This window comes from Anolis sagrei, chromosome 9, assembly GCF_037176765.1.
Source record: "Anolis sagrei isolate rAnoSag1 chromosome 9, rAnoSag1.mat, whole genome shotgun sequence".
NCBI lineage: Eukaryota > Metazoa > Chordata > Lepidosauria > Squamata > Dactyloidae > Anolis > Anolis sagrei.
Window position 1 is genome coordinate 2,901,176 of NC_090029.1, and position 21,428 is coordinate 2,922,603.

At 44.5% G+C, this 21,428-nt stretch overlaps 1 protein-coding gene across 3 annotated transcripts in view; it reads left to right on the plus strand.

Moving 5' to 3' along the window:
• The window catches only part of VPS13C (vacuolar protein sorting 13 homolog C), a 264,400-nt gene that overhangs the window by 180,687 nt on the left and 62,285 nt on the right, over positions 1-21,428 (plus strand). For all 3 annotated transcript variants that reach the window (XM_067471235.1, XM_067471236.1, XM_067471237.1), the window contains exons 59-65: positions 3,270-3,391; positions 4,427-4,721; positions 8,253-8,642; positions 13,826-13,930; positions 14,711-14,875; positions 16,383-16,511; positions 19,132-19,265. In XM_067471235.1, the coding sequence (XP_067327336.1) occupies positions 3,270-3,391; positions 4,427-4,721; positions 8,253-8,642; positions 13,826-13,930; positions 14,711-14,875; positions 16,383-16,511; positions 19,132-19,265 (1,340 nt within the window). The remainder of the gene's footprint in view (positions 1-3,269; positions 3,392-4,426; positions 4,722-8,252; positions 8,643-13,825; positions 13,931-14,710; positions 14,876-16,382; positions 16,512-19,131; positions 19,266-21,428) is intronic.

Here is a 21,428-nt window from a genome sequence, read left to right on the forward strand (position 1 = left end):
TTAAATATCGAAACGGCAGGCGCCAAAAATTTTTGTATTTCCGTCCATTTCGGAAATACGTAAGATGGCCGCCTGGCGATGCTTGCTGGGAGCTCTCCTCTCTCTCCTCTCTTAGCCAGTCAGAGGCAGAGCCTGAAAGAGGAGGAGGAGGAGGAGGAGAGGGCGGGGAAGGCGCCGGCTGAGCAAGCGAGCGAGAGGGCGAGCGAGAGGGCGAGCGACCCTCAGCGGGAAGGCGGCCCGTCCCTCCTTCCTCACCTTTGCGGTGGGTGTGCTTCGTTCTCCCAATTCCTTAGCGGAGGGCTGGGCTAGATGGCCTTTGGGGAGCCCTTCTCCCAATTTCGCATTGCTTCGGAGGAGCCGGGCCCGACTCGGCGGCAGCGCTTGAGGGCCCGCCAGAGTGAGTGCCTGCCTTCCCTCCTTAATAATAATTTCTCCTCCCTATTCTACTAAATTAATAATTAAATTAAAAAAATATTGAAAAAATATTGAAAAAAAAAGGGCACCATCTTTACAAAATGTTTTGTAAATATTAACGAAATTTCGTAAATACCGAACTTTTTTAAGGGAAAATTTTGTAATTATTTTAAATATCGAAACAAAAAAAAACCCCAAATACAAATCGATTTTAGAAACAAATTTTTGCGTTGTTACCCAGGCCTACTGTACTCCACATCAAACAGGGTTCTTCTGTTTTAATACCAAATAGTTGTTTGTCATAAAAACATAAACAAAGAGTCACTCCAAGTCCCTTTGGAAGATGGGGCGGGATACAAATAAAGTTTTATTATTGTTGTTTCTGTTGTTGTTGTTGTTGTAAGTTGTTGGGGTTCAGTCTGTGTGTGAACCTGTACCTGACTCTCTTATTGTATTTCCTGATGTTAATGAAGGTGTCAATGATTCTGAGCGTGATGTTAATGAAGGTGTCAATGATTCTGAGCTCAATGTAGAAGATGAAGGTTTGTGTAGTGAAAATCCTGCTGCTTTGGAAAGCGAAAGTCCAAATTCTCATGTGAATGATTCAGAGCCAAGCAGTGAACTTTCACTCCCTTTGATCTCTCCGGATAATAGGACACCTGGTCCCTCTAACGAGAATAGACGGGGGCATATTTTGCAAAACAGAGGCGAAGCGCTGAGTTTACGGAGGTCAGCTAGATTAAGAGAAATGCAAACACGGCCTTCAAGCACGTCACGAAATAGATTTCTATGCTTTAAAGACGCTTGGCCTGGATGCCCATTTAGTCCAGGCATCGTTTCAGATTCATGAACAGTCTCTTGCATTCTCCTGCTTCCAGTGGCTTTGTTCTAGGGACTTTTCCTAGTGCTTCAAGTACGGTTAGTGGTTTGCTAACAGGTTCCAGGTTTTAGCAGTGTTACTGTGGGTTTTTGATATTGTTCATGGACATTTCTGGTTGCTGAGTTTTACTGTGACTTTTTACCTTGCCTGTTTTCCTCTATTTTTGTACTCATCTTTCATCAATAAAAAGGATGACCTTCTGGCAAGGAAACTAGTCCAATGTGGGCGAGGCAAAACTACGGTGAGGTGGATCTGTAATTGGTTAAGTGGACGAACACAGAGAGTGCTCACTAATGCTTCTGCTTCATCTTGGAAAGAAGTGACAAGTGGAGTGCCGCAGGGTTCCGTCCTGGGCCCGGTCCTGCTCAGGATCTTTATTAACGACTTAGATGAAGGGCTAGAAGGCAGGATCATCAAGTTTGCAGACGACACCAAATTGGGAGGGAGAGCCAATAGTCCAGAGGACAGGAGCAGAATTCAAAACGATCTTCACAGATTAGAGAGATGGGCCAAAACTAACAAAATGAAGTTCAACAGTGACAAATGCAAGCTACTCCACTTTGGCAGAAAAAAATGAGATGCAAAAATACAGAACGAGGGACGCCTGGCTCGAGAGCAGGACGTGTGAAAAAGAACTTGGAGTCCTCGTGGACAACAAGTTAAACATGAGCCTACAATGTGATGTGGCGGCAAAAAAAGCCAATGGGATTTTGGCCTGCATCAATAGGAGCATAGTGCCTAGATCTAAGGAAGTAATGCTACCCCTCTATTCTGCTTTGGTTAGACCACACCTGGAATATTGTGTCCAATTCTGGGCACCACAATTCAAGAGAGATATTGACTCTAAGCTGGAATGTGTCCAGAGGAGGGCGACTAAAATGATCAAGGGTCTGGAGAACAAGCCCTATGAGGAGCGGCTTAGGGAACTGGGCATGTTTAGCCTGAAGAAGAGAAGGCTGAGAGGAGATATGATAGCCATGTATAAATATGTGAGAGGAAGCCACAGGGAGGAGGAGGGAGTAAGCTTGTTTTCTGCTTCCTTGGAGACTAGGACGTGGAACAATGGCTTCAAACTACAAGAGAGGAGATTCCATCTGAACATGAGGAAGAACTTCCTGACTGTGAGAGCCGTTCAGCAGTGGAACTCTCTGCCCCGGAGTGTGGTGGAGGTTCCTTCTTTGGAAGCTTTTAAGCAGAGGCTGGATGGCCATTTGTCAGGGGTGATTTGAATGCAATATTCCTGCTTCTTGGCAGAATGGGGTTGGACTGGATGGCCCAAGAGGTCTCTTCCAACTCTTGGATTCTATGATTCTATGATTCTATGCTGTTGTTGTTGTTGTTGTAAGTCGCTCCGAGTCCCTTTGGGAGATGGGGTGGGATACAAATAAAGTGTTGTTGTTTTTGTTGTAATTTGTCCCGAGTATCTTTGGGAAATGGGGCGAGATACAAATAAGGTGTTGTTGTTTTTGTCGTTGTTGTAAGTCACTCCGAATCCCTTTGGGAGATGGGGCAGGATACAAATAAAGTGTTGTTGTTGTTTTTGTTGTTGTTGTTGCAAGTCGTGCCGAGTCCCTTTGGGAGATGAGGCAGGATACAAATAAAGTGTTGTTGTTGTTGTAAGTTGCTCCGAGTCCCTTTGGGAGAGGGGAGCATGATACAAATAAAGTGTTGTTGTTGTTGTAAGTCACTCTGAGTCCCTTTGGGAGATGGGACGGGATACAAACAAAGTGTTGTTGTTGTTGTAAGTTGCTCAAAGTCCCTTTGGGAGGTGGGGCGGGATACAAATAAAGTGGTGTTGTTGTTGTTGTAAGTTGTTCCGAGTCCCTTTGGGAAATGGGGCGGGATACAAATAAAGTGGTGTTGTTGTTGTTGTTGTAAGTTGCTCTGAGTCCCTTTGGGAGATGGGGCGGATGCAAATAAAGCTTCATTCATTGTGTTCTCCTCGTAAAGTGTGTTGCTGTTTTGTGAATTTCAGATCAAGAACCACTTTTCCGTTCCATTCATCGTTTACAAATTTGTGAGGGACGGGAGACTGCTGGAGCCGATTGGCGTCTCTAAGCCGGAAGAGGAATTCCACGTCCCGTTGGATTCCTACAGGTAAAGCCCTTTCCTTCCTTTATAGTCCTGAGTGCTTCTGCCTTCTAAATTTGTTTTTATAGGTTACTAACTGTACCCGCCATGTGTTCCTGAGGCCAACCTTCCCTCACTTTTTCTCTCCTTTCTTTCTTTCTCTCCCTCCCTCCCTCTCTCCCTCCCTCTTTCCTTCCTTCCCTCTTTTTCTTTCCCTTCTTTCTTCTTTCTCTACGTGATTCTTTTCTCGCTTCCTTTGCTCTTTGGTTCCATCCTTCCTTGTCTCTTTTCTTCCTTCCTTCCCACCCTCTTTCTTCCGTTCCTTCTCTCCTTCCGTCCCCTTTTCACTTTTTATTATCTCCCTCCTTCTCTCCTTCCTATCTTCTCTATCCTTCTTTTTTCCTTCTTCCTCTCCTTCACATCTTCTTTCCCTCTTTCTCTCCTTCCTTCTCTACCCTTCTTTCTTTCCTTCTTTATCTCTTTTCCTCCTTCCTTCCTTCCTTCCTTCCTTCTCTACCCTTCTTTCTTTCCTTCCTTCTCTCCTTCCCTTTCTCTCTCTCCTTCTCTCCTTCTTTCCTTCCTTCCTTCCTTCCTTCCTTCTCTACCCTTCTTTCTTTCCTTCCTTCTCTCCTTCCCTTTCTCTCTCTCCTTCTCTCCTTCCTTCCTTCCTTCTCTACCCTTCTTTCTTTCTTTCTTTCCTTCTCCTCTTCCCTCCTTCTTTCCCTTCTTCCTCCTTCTCACCCTCCTTCCTTCTCCCCCTTCCTTTCTTTCCTTCCTTCTTTCTCTCCTTCCCTCCTTCTTTCCCTTCTTCTCTCCCTCCTTCTCTCCTTCCTTCCTTCCTTCCTTCTCTACCCTTCTTTCTTTCCTTCTCCTCTTCCCTCCTTCTTTCCCTTCCTCCTTCTCACCCTCCTTCCTTCTCCCCCTTCCTTTCTTTCCTTCCTTCTTTCTCTCCTTCCCTCCTTCTTTCCCTCCTTCTCTCCCTCCTTCTCTCCTTCCTTCCTTCTCTACCCTTATTATTTGTTATTATGATGATTATTATTTTTCTCCAACTTTGGGGTGTAGGTGCCAGCTCTTCGTGCAGCCAACGGGGGTCTTAAAGGGCCGGTATGAACCTTCTCGGACCTTCATCTCCTGGCGGGAGGAGCTACACCGGAGCAGCGAGGTCTGCTGCGTGCTGCAATGCCCGGCCACCGAGACCAGCTTCCTGCCCCTGGTCGTGAACTCCACCGCCGTCCCCGACGCCCTGAGCTTCATTGCCACCAATGGAGAGGACTGGGATCCGGCCTACATCCTCCACCTCCACCCCACCCTCACCCTACGGAACCTGCTGCCCTATTCCTTGCGCTATCTCCTGGAGGTGCGTCTCTCATTCACTTGCACATTCACTCACAACTGGTTTCAACTCTCAGGAGTCTTCATCAGGTAGTTACTCATTTGTTAAGTGAGTAAGGAGCGTCCATGCGTGTGTGTGTATTTAGAAGCTTGATATTTCCAGTTGACAAATTGTATGTGTGTGTTAATAACATGTATTGTTTATAGACCCAACTACCTGATGAAGACTCCTGAGAGTCGAAACTGGTTGTGAGTGAATATTGGAGTCCACTCTTGTGTAATAAAGAAAACATTTACTGTGCAAGGATTTGGTGTCTCTTCGTCTGTAGTAAAGACACAAGAGCTATTTCCACACCCGTTGTCGTGAACCAGAAGCCTTAAAGGAGCCAAACACAAGTAAAATGTCCAAACAAGGTTTATTAAAGTAACAAAAATAGCTTAGAAACACTTAACTCGTCTTTAGCAAGAAAACAAGTCTGTAGCAAACTGCTATGCAAAAAACGCAACTTGGAGAATAATCCGGATTATACAGGAATATAATCTGGGATAACAAAAACTTTAAGCAAACTGCTTCAAAATCACAGAGTTCAATAAACATAATGTGGCAAGGTGGGAGCAAGCAAAAACGTAGTCAGGAAACAGTCCAAAGTCGAGGCACGTCCAAAAGCAGAAGTTAAGTCCAAAATGCGATGTCGTCCCAAAAACAATCCGAAGTCAGCAAGGAAGTAGAAGTCAGCACTTACAGGATTCCATTCAGTAGAAGCACGAAAACACAGCGATCTGCAGTCCGAGGACCCAAGGCAAGAGTAATGGCAGCAACAAAGTCCCAAGCCCAATACAACACTTTGCCTACTGCAAAGTTCCAATAGTTTGATACCTTACTTTTATCCTATAACTCCTCATCAGCGATGGAGCTGGACTCCACCCTGTCCTCATCACTCTCAGGTGCCTTTGCTTCCACAGCTGCTCGCCACCGCCCGTCCCTCCAACTTTTCCAGCATCTATCAAGACTTAGACCACCCCATGTATTTCCAGGTTGCCAGTCTCTTGAAAACCCTTCAAACTCCTCACTTGATGTGGGTTGAGTACATATGTCCCCGATCTCTTGTACACGGATCCAATCTAACCCATCCTCTTCCCCGTCATCACTCCCAGTCCCATCACTCCCTGTAAACCTCATGAAGTCTTCTTCCTCAGTTGGAGCATTAAGTATTTCACGGATCCGCTTCCTTTCCCTTTCTTCATCTGAATCTTGCTCCCAAGTAACCCGTTTCAAGCCTCTACTCCCATCTCCCTCCTCCTCCATCTCAGAATCTGTAAAACCTTCGAACGACACAGGTGGACCACATTGGCCCTCCTCCAATCTGCTGGAACTTCTCCCGTTCTCCAAGAACTCTCAAAGATGGTTGCCAATGGTTCCGAAATGACTAGCGGAAGTCATTTCGAAACCATTGGCAACCATCTTTGAGAGTTCTTGGAGAACGGGAGAAGTTCCAGCAGATTGGAGGAGGGGCAATGTGGTCCCAATCTTCAAGAAGGGAAAAAAGGATGACCCAAACAATGACCAATGTCCAGTCAGCCTCACGTCGATACCGGGCAAGATTCTGGAAAAGATTGTGAAGGAAGTGGTCTGCAAACACTTAGAAACAAATGCGGTCATCGCTAATAGTCAACATGGATTTATCAAAAACAAGTCATGCCAGACTCATCTGATCTCTTTCTTCGATAGAGCTACAAGCTGGGTAGATGCGGGGAATGATGCCGTGGATGGAGCGTGTCTGGATTTCAGCAAGGTCCCCCATGACCTTCTGGCAAGGAAACTAGTCCTATGTGGGCGAGGCAAAACTACGGTGAGGTGGATCTGGAATTGGTTAAGTGGACGAACACAGAGAGTGCTCACTAATGCTCACTAATGGAAAGAAGTGACAAGTGGAGTGCCGCAGGGTTCCGTCCTGGGCCCGGTCCTGATCAGGATCTATATTAATGACTTAGATGAAGGGCTAGAAGGCAGGATCATCAAGTTTGCAGACGACACCAAATTGGGAGGGAGAGCCAAGACTCCAGAGGACAGGAGCAGGATTAAAAACAATCTTGACAGATTAGAGAGATGATGGGCCAAAACTAACAAAATGAAGTTCAACAGTGACAAATGCAAGAGACTCCACTTTGGCAGAAAAAATGAAATGCAAAGATACAGAATGGGGGACAATGCCTGGCTCGAGGGCAGTACGTGTTTAAAAGATCTTGGAGTCCTCGTGGACAACAAGTTAAACATGAGCCAACAATGTGATGTGGCGGCAAAAAAAGCCAATGGGATTTTGGCCTGCATCAAGAGGAGCCTAGTGTCTAGATCCAGGGAAGTCATGCTCCCCATGCTCTATTCCGCTTTGGTTAGACCACACCTGGAATATTGTGTCCAATTCTGGGCACCACAATTCAAGAGAGATATTGACAAGCTGGAATGTGTCCAGAGGAGGGCGACTAAAATGATCAAGGGTCTGGAGAACAAGCCCTATGAGGAGCGGCTTAGGGAACTGGGCATGTTTAGCCTGAAGAAGAGAAGGCTGAGAGGAGATATGATGAGGGCCATGTATAAATATGTGAGAGGAAGCCACAGGGAGGAGGAGGGAGCAAGCTTGTTTTCTGCTTCCTTGGAGACTAGGACGCAAGGGAACAATGGCTTCAAACTACAAGAGAGGAGATTCCCTCTGAACATGAGGAAGAACTTCCTGACTGTGAGAGCCGTTCAGCAGTGGAACTCTCTGCCCCGGAGTGTGGTGGAGGCTCCTTCTTTGGAAGCTTTTAAACAGAGGCTGGATGGCCATCTGTCAGGGGTGATTTGAATGCAATATTCCTGCTTTTTGGCAGAATGGGGTTGGACTGGATGGCCCAGGAGGTCTCTTCCAACTCTTTGATTCTATGATTCTATCATTCTATGATCTGTAGGTGTCACAAATATCTCCCTAATTCACTTCATCTGCTGCTCTTGTCCCAGCACCTGAGCAGCCCTCTTTCCCCTTCTACTACTAGTAGTAACTTGATCAGCACACTGTACTACAACACCCGTGAAGAGGATTTTTTTTCATCTTTTGAGAAAATAACAAATTATTCTTGTTTAATGTGAATGTAATATTCCTTTGTTTTGCTGACATTTGCATTTGTATGTATACATTGAACTTCTATGAGTTTAGATACTTTTGCATCACTGCAATTAGTGGATATTGGCCTTTCTAGTTGAAAGTCTTCTTTCCAATTTGGTTGTGTGGTTCTTACTTTGAAAACAGTTCTTCTACTCCAGAAACTTGGTTGTTTTTGTGGCACAAACAAGGTTGAATTCGTTGAGACTCGACGAGAAATTCATTAAAAAACTAGAGCCAAATGTGCTTAGCAAAAACAAAAGTTTGTGAAGTTTAGTAAACTTTTATCCAGCTTTTTAATGATAACTCAATTATGAAATGACATTCATGAAATGACACAAAAATTGTGTGTTTTGTAGTGCAATGCTGAACTGCTGGTTTTTTTTTTTTGTGTGTTTTTTTTTTTTTGTTTTTTTAAGAGAACGGCAGAAACCCACGAGCTTCCGGAAGGGAGCACCGCCGACGTCCTTCAAGCAACGATTAGTGGCGAAATCATGGAGTTGGTCCTGTCCAAGTACCAGGGGAAAGACTGGAGCGGTCACTTCCGCGTCTCCGACAATTTGCCCGAGTTCTTCCCGGTGCGCTTCACCTCCGACTCCACTGAAACCATGACGGTGGACATCTACATCCACGTGCGACGGGTCGGGAGCCGCATGGTCCTCTCGGTGTACAGTCCCTACTGGATCATCAACAAGACCTCCCGCGTCCTCCAGTACCGAGCGGAGGACGTCCACGTCAAGCACCCGGCCGATTATCGGGACATCGTCTTGTTCTCCTTCAAGAAGAATAACATTTTCAGCAAGAACAAAGTAAGGCTGAACTTTACTTACTTACTTAGGCGATCCCTTGTTGACCGAGTAGAATAGTCTTCCACGATCAGTGTACTGGTGGGTCCGTAGGTGACTGTGGAGCCCTATTCTTGATCCGCATCTTCTCCCGCAGTGAGGGCGTTGGTTTCCAGGTGGGAGGCGGTCTCAGTCGGGGTTGTCTTGACGCGCCTTCCTCTTTGCACGTTTCTCTCTTTCAACTTCCATTCGTGCCTCTTCAAATTCTGCAGCACTGCTGGTCACAGCTGACCTCCAGCTGGGAGTGCTCAAGGGCCAGGGCTTCCCAGTTCTCTGGGTAAGGCTGAAACCAGGCTTTCAATTGCAGTGAACCAGATACCTTTGGGAATCTTGCTTTATTGCAATATTGAAAATATTATTATTTATTTATTACAATATTGAAAATATTATTATTTATTTATTACAATATTGAAAATATTATTTATTTATCTTTCACCTTCCATTCGTGCCTCTTCAAATTCTGCAGCACTGCTGGTCACAGCTGACCTCCAGCTGGAGCGCTCAAGGGTCGGGGCTTCCCAGTTCTCTGGGTAAGGCTGAAACCAGGCGTTCAATTGGAGCGAACCAGATACCTTTGGGAATCTTGCTTTATTACAATATTGAAAATATTATTTATTTATTTATTTATTTATTTAAACCATTTATATTCCGCCCTTCTCACCCCGAAGGGGACTCAGGGCGGAGCACAGCATATACATGGCAAACATTCAGTGCCGGGACACAGATTCACATACAATACATAAACATTAAAAAACATTCTTGGCATTATTGTTTCAAATCTTTTTGCTAAAAGTTTTGAAAATATTTTTTAATCTTGATTACATAGACTAATAGGCCTGTATGACCCTGGTTGTGTTAAATCTCTTCCCTTTTTTGGTATAGTAATAATTTCTGATACCTTCCAGGTTTGTGGGACCTTTTGCTTAGTGTATATTTCATTAAACAACTCGGTTAAATGTGGTGCCAATTCTTCAATATATGCTTTGTAATATTCCGCTGGGAATCCATCTGGCCCTGGTGACTTAGCTCCCTTTAACCCTTTAATTACCCTTAATATTTCCTCTTGTGTTATTGGTTGATTTAATAACTCTTTATCTTCCTCTGCATTTTTTTCTCTAATGTTTAAGTTCCCTTGCACTACCCTCTCCTCCTTATATAAATCTTTATAATATTTTGCCATTATCTCCCTAATTTTACTTTGCTCCTCTTCAGAGGCGTCCCTAGGTAATGTTCAATGGTAAGCAAACAGTATTTCGGTGCCCCCCCCCCCACCCAATCATTGATATATATTTTCTGTTTGTCGTGGGAGTTCTGTGTGCCATATTTGGTTCAATTCCATCATTGGTGGAGTTCAGAATGCTCTTTGATTGTAGGTGAACTATACATCCCAGTAACTACACTTGCCGCACTTGCTCCCTTGCCTGGCCCGCTTTGGGTCCGGAGGCGTGCCTGAAGACCCCGGCGTGTGCACCAAAAGTTGCCTCTTCTCCTGACTTTCTCCTCAGCCATTGGGACCAAGAGAGAGAGAGAGAGAGAGAGGGAGACAGAGGTCGAGATGCCCACCTTTCCTGAAGGTAGGCGCAAAAACAAAGGAGGGAGCGGAGGTGGGAGATACCTCCAGCCAGAGGTGCTCTCTCTCTTCCCCTCTCTCTCTCTCTTGGTCCCAATGGCTGAAGAGAAAGTCAGGAGAAGAGGCGACTTTTGGTGCGCACGCTGGGGTCTTCAGACACGCCTCCGGACCCGAAGCGGGTCAGGTGCAGTGGCTCTGCCCCTTGGCCCACTTGCGGATTGGGGAGAGGAGAGGAGGCGGGTGGAGCACCGGGGGATCAGGAAAGGGAGCCGGTCATGGGGAAGGGATCGAACGCGGAGAACGATTGAGCGCCGGCTCTGCTCGCGCACCCGGTGGCCGGGTGGAGCAGGAACGAGAGGGGCTAGGCGAGGCTCAAGGGCCCGGCCCCTTTGGGAAGAGGATCGCCCAGCAGCGAGGCAAGAAAGCCGAATCTCCCCCCGGACTGCTAGGGCTGTTGTGAGCTGAGGGGGCGCTCCTCAAGTGGCGGTCGAGGGGCATTTACAGAGGCGCCTCTGCGCCCCTGCCAAAAAAGTGTTCTGCAACCGCTTACTTCGCGTAATGGACGAGCCGCCCCTGCTCCTCTTGTTCTCTCCCTTTTTCATCTTTCAATTTCTTTCCCCAGGTTTTTTCCTTTTTCTTTTTCAAATAGTAAGCCATCCTCTTCATTGATTTTATATTCCAACTTTGGGAATAACTTTTAACATATAGATACTTATTCATCATATTCCTTTCCTCAAAAGCTTCTAATTGTTTTCTCTTCTTCTTTAATTCTATCCAGATCTTTCTATCCCTAGTTCTTTTATGTCTGTCTTGCAAGACTTCTATTTCTTTTAGTCTCTTATCTTGTTCATTCCTCCATCTCCTTCTGAGATTTGCCTGTAAACTTATACAGTGACCCCTTATCACAGCCTTGCTTGCATCCCAAATTATATCTTTAGTTACTTGTCCATTATCATTGGTCTCAAAATACTTGATTATTTCTTTCCTTATTATCATAATATTTAATTACTTATTAATCGCCCTCCATCCAAGAATGCTCCAGGCGATTTACAGCTCTATTGTAAAAGATAAAATACATACATACAGAAATTAAAAATGAAGAGAGATCGAATGCTCTAGTCAAAAGCCAGGTCTTAAGTGCGAGAGTAAAAGGCCCTCAGTCACGCGTGACTCTCATGTAGAGTGGCAAGGAATCCCACAATAAGGCAGGAAGGGCAGAAATGGAGAAAGCCCACCTGCGCCTGGTCCTTTCCAAGGGCACTTCTCTAGGATCCGGTATATGGAGTAAGTCACGTTGGGATGGTCGTTGCGACCTCTGATGATGGGAGAAGGAGAGGCGGTCCCTAAGGTACGATGGACCCTGGCCGTAAAGAGTTTTCAAGGTCAGAACTAGCATCTTATATAGACCATGGTTATAGACCAATGTTGCAGCACTGGTGTTCTATGGCATTTCATGGGCGTTCTTGTGAGTAGCCTGGCTGCCGCATTCTGAACAATATGGAGCTTTCGGGTCGTAGACATCGGAAGGCCCACATACAGGGCGTTGCAGTAGTCCAGAGTAGACGTGACCGTGGCATGGATGACAGTTGCCAGAGCCTCGTCAGATAGGTAGGGTGCCCGTTGCCTCGCTTGTCGTAGATGGAAAAAGGCCTGTTTGCTGGCAGCAGCCACCTGAGCTTCCATTGTCAGCTGCGAATCCAGGATGACACCTAAGCTCTTAACAGTGGTCGATGGAGATAGGGCGGCACCATCAAAGGTGGGCAACGGAGGAGTCAGACCTGCCAGAGAATCTCAGTCTTCTCCGGGTTCACCTTCAGTCTGCTAGCACGTAGCCAGTTCGACAGAGCTTCCAGACATAGGGTGAAATTGTCTGGAATTGACGTTGCTCCAGGCTCCAGGAGCAGAAGGAGTTGGGTATCATCCGCGTTTGGTAGCAGTCCAGGCCGAAACTCCGAGCCAAACTAGCAAGGGGTCTAACGTAGATTTTGAAGAGAAGAGGGGAGAGAATTGCACCTTGGGGGACCCCACATAGGAGGGGAGATCTATAGGAGACTGGATCCATGTACTCCACGCGTTGAGTTCCAGAGAAATGAGTTGAACCAATTAATGGCCTGATCGCGAACTCCGGACATGGCAAGTCGGTGAATCATTAGATCGTAGTCAACGGTGTCAAACGCTGCGGTAAAGTCGAGAAGTACCAGTAGCGCGGATCCACCGTTGTCAGACTGGCGACGGAGTTCATCCGTAATGGCAACCAGAACTGTCTCCGTCCCATGACCCGGGCGAAAACCTGACTGGAAAGGGTCCAGGCCAGCTATGTCATCCAGGAATTGCTGCAATTGTCCCAGTACAGCCCGCTCTATCACCTTGCCTAAGAATGACAGGTTAGAAACAGGACGGTAATTGGCAAGGGTCATAGGATCCAAGCTAGGCTTCTTTAACAAGGGATGAACCCTTATCATTTCATATTCTTGCTCTCTACTGTTTAAAATTGTATTATATCTCCAGGTTCCTTCTTTTCTCTCTATTTCTAATTTTACTTTTACTCTTAATGGTGCATGAGCTGACTCCCCAATTTTGGAAGTGTTTTTGCCTCTAGGCACTGCCAGGCCATCCAATGCTAATCAAGGTGGTCAGTTGAAACATTCACACCTAACTCCTAGGGCTGGGCGGTTTCGTTTCGTAAATTCGTAATTCGTTAAAAATTCGTATTTTTTTTTATAACGAAGCGATAACGAACAATTCTGGAGCAACTTAAAAACGAAATGAATTTTTAAATTCGTTTCGTAATTGTTTCGGATTTGTTATGTATTCGTTTCGTTATCGTTTCGAAGACGTTTCGTTATTATTTCCGCATGTCTGGGGCAAGTTTTATAGTTGTTTTTTGTTTAATTAGTGAAAAAAAATTATAAATATCACACCAACAGTCAACAACAGAGGGAGAGGGATGCTTCAGAAGTTCCCCCTGTCCCATTTGGAGGTTTTTTAGCGTATTGCGCAGTCGCGTCCGCCATTAACGAATCGATTCGTTATTGTTTCGTAATTGTTTCGTTATTGTTTCGTAATTTTTTTTACATTTACGAAATTTCGTAAATATCGAACTTTTTAAAAGAAAAATTTCGGAATTCTTTAAAAAATCGAAACGCAAAACCCCCCAAAAAACGAATCGATTTCAGAAACAAATTTTTCCGTGGTTGCCCAGGCCTACTAACTCCAGCAGACAAGAGTCCTTTGTCCCACCCTGGTCACGCCACAGATATATAATCCCATTTTCCTAGTTCAAACAGACCTCACTACCTCTGAGCATGCTTGCCACAGATGCAGGCGAAACATCAGGAAAGAATGCCTCTAGAACATGGTCATATAGCCCGAAAAAACCTACAGCAACCCACGAATTAAACAGCTGAAAAGGTTACTGGGCTCATGACTATTTAACACTGGTCAACTGAGATGTAGCACAGATGTGGTCAGACATTTGGGATGTGTGATGATGCTTCAAAACAGAAACGATTGTTTGTAAAGTGGATATTTTTCTGGGCATGCCCTAATCCCTTCCTTCCTTCTTTTCTCCCTGAAGATCCAGTTAAGCATCTCGACCAGCACCTGGTCTAACAGTTTCTCTCTGGATACCGTCGGAAGTTACGGATGCGTGAAATGCCCGGCCAACGCTATGGATTTTCTGGTAATCCTCTCGCTCTTACAGTGCTAAGATAATGTTGGGGTTCAGTCTACGTGTGAACCTGAACCTGATTCTCTGATTGTATTTCCTGACGCTACTGAACATGTATTTCTCCTTGATGGTATTGAAAATGTTGATTCTGAGGTCAGTGGCTTGGAAAGTGAAACTACGCATCCTGATGAGAATGTTTCAGAACCAAGTGGTGATAGCTCTCCAGAGGAGTTAGCACCTGGCTTCCTTAATGAGGATAGAAAAAGACAGATTTGGAAAAACAAGAGTGAATCGCAGAACCTGCGAAGGTCAAGCAGATTAAGGGAAAAGGAAGCACAGGCTTCAAAGCCTGGAGGCATGTCACGAAATAGTTTCTTCAGTTTTAATTGCCTCTCGCCGGGTTGTCTCGTTAGATCAGGCAGCGTTTAGACTGAGGCGTTACCTTGGCAGATTTCCCTGTTTCCCGTGGCCTACATCCCAAGAGGCTTCTAGTGCTCCAAGTACGGTTAGTGGTTTGCTAACAGGTTCCAGGTTTTTACAGTGTTGCTTTTGCATGTTCATGGATATTCCTGACTGCTGCATTTTACTGTGGTTTTTTGACTTTGCATTTCCCTCTGTTTTGTAACCATTTTTCATCAATAAAAAGGGATTGTTTTTCCCCACAGTCAAGTGTGGTGGATTGTTATCTTATGGTCTCATTTCCTGCTCTGGGTTGCAACAGATAATGTTTATTGCACGCTTGAAGCAGGAAGGCCTGTGTGAATATACATTTGAATCCTCTTCTGTTTCCAGGTCGGCGTGAGCATCAAGATGAGCAGCTTCAACCTGACCCGGATTGTCACCTTGACCCCATTCTACACCATTGCCAACAAGTCCTCCTTGGAGCTGGAAGTGGGCGAAATGGGAGCGGATGGCTCGATGCCTACAAACAAGTGGAGCTACTTTTCATCTTCAGAGGTGCATTTATCATTTGAATCTATCTGCTATGTATTGTTTGTGAAACCAATGTTAATTCCTTGCTCTGAATGTTAGAGCTTATAGGTTCAAAAGATTCAAGCTGAAACTGTGTGAGAACAGTATCAGGTTGATCTGTAATAGATACTAGGGTTGGTTGATCCAAGTCGTAAGTTTCTTAACTCGCAATGAAATCGTAAATAAATTACCTTTTGAAGTGATATCGACACGTTTTGGCAACCCGGAAGTGTTTTTGCCATATCAAAGCCGCGTCCACCATCTTCCTTACGACTTCCGCCAGTGAATTGTAAATGCTGGGGGCATGGCCTTCAGGAACAGCTGTTCTTACCCACACCCACCTCCTTACTCTTTGCATCGGCGGCTTTGCGAGGTGGGCTTTGCGAGGTGGGCGTAGCTACTGTTGGGGTTCAGCCTCCGTGTGAACCTGACCTTCAGCCTCCGTGTGAACCTGACCCTCAGCCTCCGTGTGAACCTGAACCTGATTCTTTGATTGTATTTCCTGATGCAACTGAACAGGCTACTGAACATTTATTTTTCCCTGATAGTTTGGAAACTGTTGATTCTGAGGGCAGTGGCTGGGAAAGTGAAACTACACATCCTGATGAGAATGTTTCAGAATCAAGCGGTGATAACTCTCCAGAGGAGCGAACACCTGCCTTTTTTTAATGAGGATAGAAGAGTACAGATTTGGAAAAACAGGAGTGAATCACAGAGCCTGCGAAGGTCAAGTAGATTAAAGGAAAAGGAGGTTTCCAAGCCTGGAGGCATGTCCCGAAACAGTTTCTTTAGTTTTAAGTGTCTCCCCCCGGGCTGTCTCGTTAGATCAGGCATCGTTTAGACTGAGGCATTACCTTGGCTGAGTTCCCGTTTCCCATGGCCTGCATTCCCAGAGGCTTCTAGTTTCCAAGTACGGTTAGTGAAATGCTAACAGGTTCCAGGTTTTTATAGTGTTGCTTTTGGAATTTTGATCTAGTTCAGAGATATTCCTGACTGCTGAGTTTTACTGTGGCATTTTGACTTTGCATTTTCCTCTATTTTGTAACCATTTTTCATCAATATAAAAGGATTGTTTTTTCCCACAGTCAAGTGTGGTGGATTTAATCTTATGGTCTCGTTTCCTGATCTGGGTTGCAAGAGCTACCTCCCTGGCGACAAGCGGCGATTCGGAAGAGCTCTGTTAATTGAGTTCTGTTAATCCCACAAACAAACATTACATTTTTATTTATATAGATATATATGTGTGTTTGTGTATATATGTGTTTTTGCACATGCATTTTAATGTGTTTTTTGTTTTGGCTTTTTAAGTCCCTTCCACTGTGTGTTTCAGTGTTTTTATGAGTGATGGTCACTTGTTGGTCCGTTAGGGGTATAGTGTCCAAATTTGGTGTCAATCCGTCCAGTGGTTTTTGAGTTCTGTTAATCCCACAAACGAACATTACACTTTTCTTTATATAGATGCCAATACAGATTTCTGTCATTTTCCCCTCAGTGCCTGCCATTTTGGCCAGAAAACCTGTCTGGAAAGCTCTGCCTTCGGGTTGTCGGCTGCGACCGCGTTTCCAGAACCTTCTTCTACAACCGACAGGATAATGGGACTTTGCTCAGCTTGGAAGAACTGGTGAGGTTATTTTCTCGCTCACGTTGTGCAGACAGGGTGTTTTGGAGAGGCCTCTCCTCCGTAGGATTGCTCAATGCCAGTTCTAACGTGATGCACCTGTTGGGGTTCAGCCTGCGTGTGAACCTGAACCTGATTCTCTGATTGCTGAACCTGAACATGATTCTCTGATTGTTTGTCCTGATGCTACTGAAAATGTATTTCTCCCTGATGGTAATAAAAATAGCTCTCCAGAGGAGCTAACACCTGGCTTCCTTAATGAGGATAGAAAAGGACAGATTTGGAAAAACAGGAGTGAATCGCAGAGTCTGCGAAGGTCAAGCAGATTAAGGGAAAAGGAAGCTCAGGCTTCAAAGCCTGGAGGCGTGTCACGAAACAGTTTCTTCAGTTTTAAGTGCCTCTCGCCTGGTTGTCTCGTTAGATCAGGCATCGTTTAGACTGAGGCATTACCTTGGCAGATTTCCCTGTTTCCCGTGGCCTACATCCCAAGAGGCTTCTAGTGCTCCAAGTAGGGTTAGTGGATTGCTAACAGGTTCCAGGTTTTACAGTGTTGCTATTGGAATTTTGACCTAATTCATGCATATTCCTGACTGCTGAATTTTACTGTGGCTTTTTGACTTTGCATTTTCCTCTATTTTGTAACCATTTTTCATCAATAAAAAGGGATTGTTTTTCCCCACAGTCAAGTGTGGTGGATTGTTATCTTATGGTCTCGTTTCCTGCTCTGGGTTGCAACAGCACCTGTTATGCATCTATTGTCTTTCTTGCTATTGTGAGTTTCACGGTAAAAGTGATGGCAGGTATTTTGTTTCTCTGGGCATCAAGGTATCGATTGGGCATGTGCCAACTTCGGCCCTCCCTCCAGGTGTTTTGGACTTAGGAATTGTGAGAGTTGACGTCCACCTGGAGGGCCAAAGTTTAGCCATGCCCGTGTTAGGCCTTCAAATCTAACTTTAAATTAAGAAGGTATTTCATCGCATAATAGTCGCATCGCCATTTTTTGGGTGGCAAAATTGGTATTTTTGTGTTCCTTTTGTAAGAATCGCATTGCTGTTCGGGACTGATTCAGTCCCGAACAGCAATGCGACTCTTACAAAAGGAACATAAAAATATCAATTTTGCCACCCAAAAAATGGCGATGCGACTATTATGCGATGAAATACAGTTAACACGTCAGTTACCTTGCTTTGTGACTGGGTGTTAGGAATTGTGAGAGTTGAAGTTCAAAACACCTGAAGTTTGCCCATGCCTGTGTTAGGCCTTCAAATCTAACTTCAAATTAAGAAGGAAGGAAGGAATCGGCCCCGAATAGCAATGCGACTTTTACAAAAGGAACACAAAAATACCAATTTTGCCATCCCTATGGGGTTTGGGCTTTGGGCTTTGGCTTTCGACAAGTGAATCAATATTTCTGTGATCGGATGGATGACGATGAATGACGGACAACAAATTCACTATGACGACTGACCATTGTTATTATGTGATTGCATTTTGCTGTTTTAACGTTTTAATTGAACATGTTATATGATGTTTTTAATGATTGTTTTGTGATATTATTGTTGGAAACCGGCCCGAGTCCCCCGATAGAGGGGAGAAGACCGGTATACAAAATTGCTAAATAAATAAATAATAAATAAATAAATCCCAACAAATGGCGATGCGACTATTACGCGATGAAATACAGTTAACACGTCAGTTACCTTGCTTTGTGACTGGGTGTTAGGAATTGTGAAAGTTGAAGTCCAAAACACCTGGAGGGCTAAAGTTTGCCCATGCCTGTGTTAGACCTTCAAATCTAACTTTAAATTAGAAGGAAGGAAGGAATCACTCCCAAATAACTATGCGACTCTTACGAAAGGAACACAGAAACACCAATCTTGCTGCCCCAAAAATGGGGGTGTGACTATTATGCGATGAAATACAGTTAACATGTCAGTTGCCTTGCTTTGTAACTGGCTGTTAGGAATTGTGAGAGTTGAAGTCCAAAAAACCTGGAGGGCCAAAGTTTGCCCATAGCCATGTTAGGCCGTTAAATAAAATCTAACTTTAAATTAGAAGGAAGGAAGTAATCTGTTCCTCTGAGGTGAACACAAAAACGCCAATCTTGCCACCCAAAAAATGGGGGTGCGACTATTATGCGATGAAATACAATTAAACCAACAGTTAACTTGGTTCATTAGGTCTTTAAATTAAATCTAACTTTAATCAGTTCCTCTTATGCGAGGAACACAAACACACCTATCTTGCCACCCAAAAAATGGGGGTGCAACTATTATGCAATGAAATACAGTTAACATATGAGTTACCTTGCTTTGTAACTGGCTGTTAGAAATTGTGAGAGTTGAAGTCCAAAACACCTGGAGGGCCAAAGTTTGCCCATGCCCATGTTAGGCTTTTAAATAAAATCTAACTTTAAATTAGAAAAAAGGAAATAATCAGTTCCTCTTATGCGAGGAACCCAAAAAATGGAGGTGCGACTATTATGCGATGAAATACAGTTAAACCAGCAATTAACTTGGTTTATTAGCGACTTTTTGGAATTGTGGGAGAGACATATAGAAAGAGGGCCGAGGTTTGCCTATGCCTGGTATCGATTTGACTATCGCCTACTTTCTTTCAACAGAATACAGGTATTCTAGTCGATGTGAATGTCTCTGAGCACTCCATCGTCATCACCTTCTCCGACTACCACGAGGGAGCTGCGCCGGCCTTGATCATCAACCACACGCCGTGGGTTGCGCTGAAATACAAGCAGAGGTACGGGAAGAAGTCTTCTCCTGTCATAAATGACTTTTCAATAACTTTGAAGCATAGGTTCTTTGTATTGCAATTTCCAGTGTGAAAGCGTATATCAGATTACAGAAAAACATTTAGACAAAGAATGGACATACAGACATACAGATTCTGTGCAACTACATTGGATTTACAGTTACATTGGTTAACAAACAAACAAAGGGGAATTACATTTTCACTCTACATTCACACCACATGTACACACATGTAGTCCCAAAGTTGTAAATTGATAATAGACAACTTCCATCCTGGTTCCATCTCAGTTTCCTGGCCAGATGTTGATCTTCTTGATTGGTGTTGATCTTATGTTGACTTCCTTCTTAACATAATGTTGCAACCCAGAGCAGGAAACTGGACCCTCAGACACCCATCCACCACACTTGACTTCAGGAAAACAATCCTTTTTATTGATGAAGGATGAATACAAAATAGAGGAGAAATGCAAAGTTAAAAAGTCACAGTAAAAATCAGCAACAAGAAATGTCCATAAACAAGATAATAAAACCCACAGCAAAACTGCTGAATCCTGGAACCTGTTAGCAATCCACAAACAGTACTTGGAACAACTAGAAAACCTCCGAGGAACAAGGCCACTTGAATCAGGAGACCTGCAAACTCTGGTCTCCTGGAACAATGCAAAATCTGGAACAATGCCAGGCATATTTAAGGCCAAGAAATCTATTGTGAGACACGCCTGAAGTTTTTGTTTGCATTTCTCTCAATCTGGCTGACCTACGTAAACTTTGTGCTTCCCCCTGGCTCTGCCAAATCTGCCCCCGCCTATCCTCATTAGGCAGACCAGGTGTCAGATTCTCTGGAGAACTAAGGCTGGGAGGAAAAGGGAGTGAAACTTCTCCACTCGGCTCGGAATGCATGATCTCATGGGAATTCTGACTTTCACTTTCCAAGGCTGTAGGATTTTCACTACTCAAACCATCATCATCTAAATTGGCCTCAGAATTCGCATTGACATCTACATTGGCATCAGGGAATACAATCAGAGAATCAGGTTCAGGTTCACACACAGGCTGAACCCCAACACATAAGGAATGTTGTAAACATTTCCTTTATCACTGTCCCGTTCTTTTCTCATTAGCAAGTCTAGCAAGCAGGTAGTTAGTCATAGAGTCATAGAATCAAAAGAGTTGGAAGAGACCTCATGGGCCATCCATCTAAATTGGCCTCAGAATTCACATTCCTGCCAAGAAGCAGGAATATTGCATTCAAATCACCCCTGACAGATGGCCATCCAGCCTCTGTTTAAAAACTACAGATAAGGAGCCTCCACCACACTCCGGGGCAGAGAGTTCCACTGCTGAACGGCTCTCACAGTCAGGAAGTTCTTCCTCATGTTCAGATGGAATCTCCTTTCTTGTAGTTTGAATCCATTGTTCCGCGTCCTAGTCTCCAAGGAAGGAGAAAACAAGCTTGCTTCTTCCTCTTCCCTGTGGCTTCCTCTCACGTATTTATACATGGCTATCATATCTCCTCTCAGCCTTCTCTTCTTCAGGCTAAACATACCCAGCTCCTTAAACCGCTCCTCATAGGGCTTGTTCTCCAGACCCTTGATCTGCTCCCTCCTCCCTGTGGCTTCTTCTCACATATTTATACATGGCTATCATATCTCCTCTCAGCCTTCTCTTCTTCAAGCTAAACATGCCCAGCTCCTTAAGCCGCTCATCATAGGGCTTGTTCTCCAGACCCTTGATCATTTTAGTTGCCCTCTTCCTCTGGACACATTCCAGCTTAGAGTCAATATCTCTGTTGAATTGTGGTGCCCAGAATTGGACACAATATTCCAGGTGTAGTCTAACCAAGGCAGAATAGAACATGGGGAGCATGACTTCCCTAGATCTAGACACTATGTTCCTATTGATGCAGGCCAAAATCCCATTGGCTTGCATTGCAATATTAAGGCCTGCAATGCATTGGCATTGCAGTCCTTAATACTACACTGGTGTTTCCACAATTATTAACTCCAACCACACATCCTTCCATTCTTCCATTCATTCCCTCACATCATATTAAATTCACATTTATCAAATATACACATTGAATTTCTTATTACACTCCCATATTTTGGAAGAAAATGGTTTGGCTTTCAGCGTTAGGTGCATGTTGGGTTTT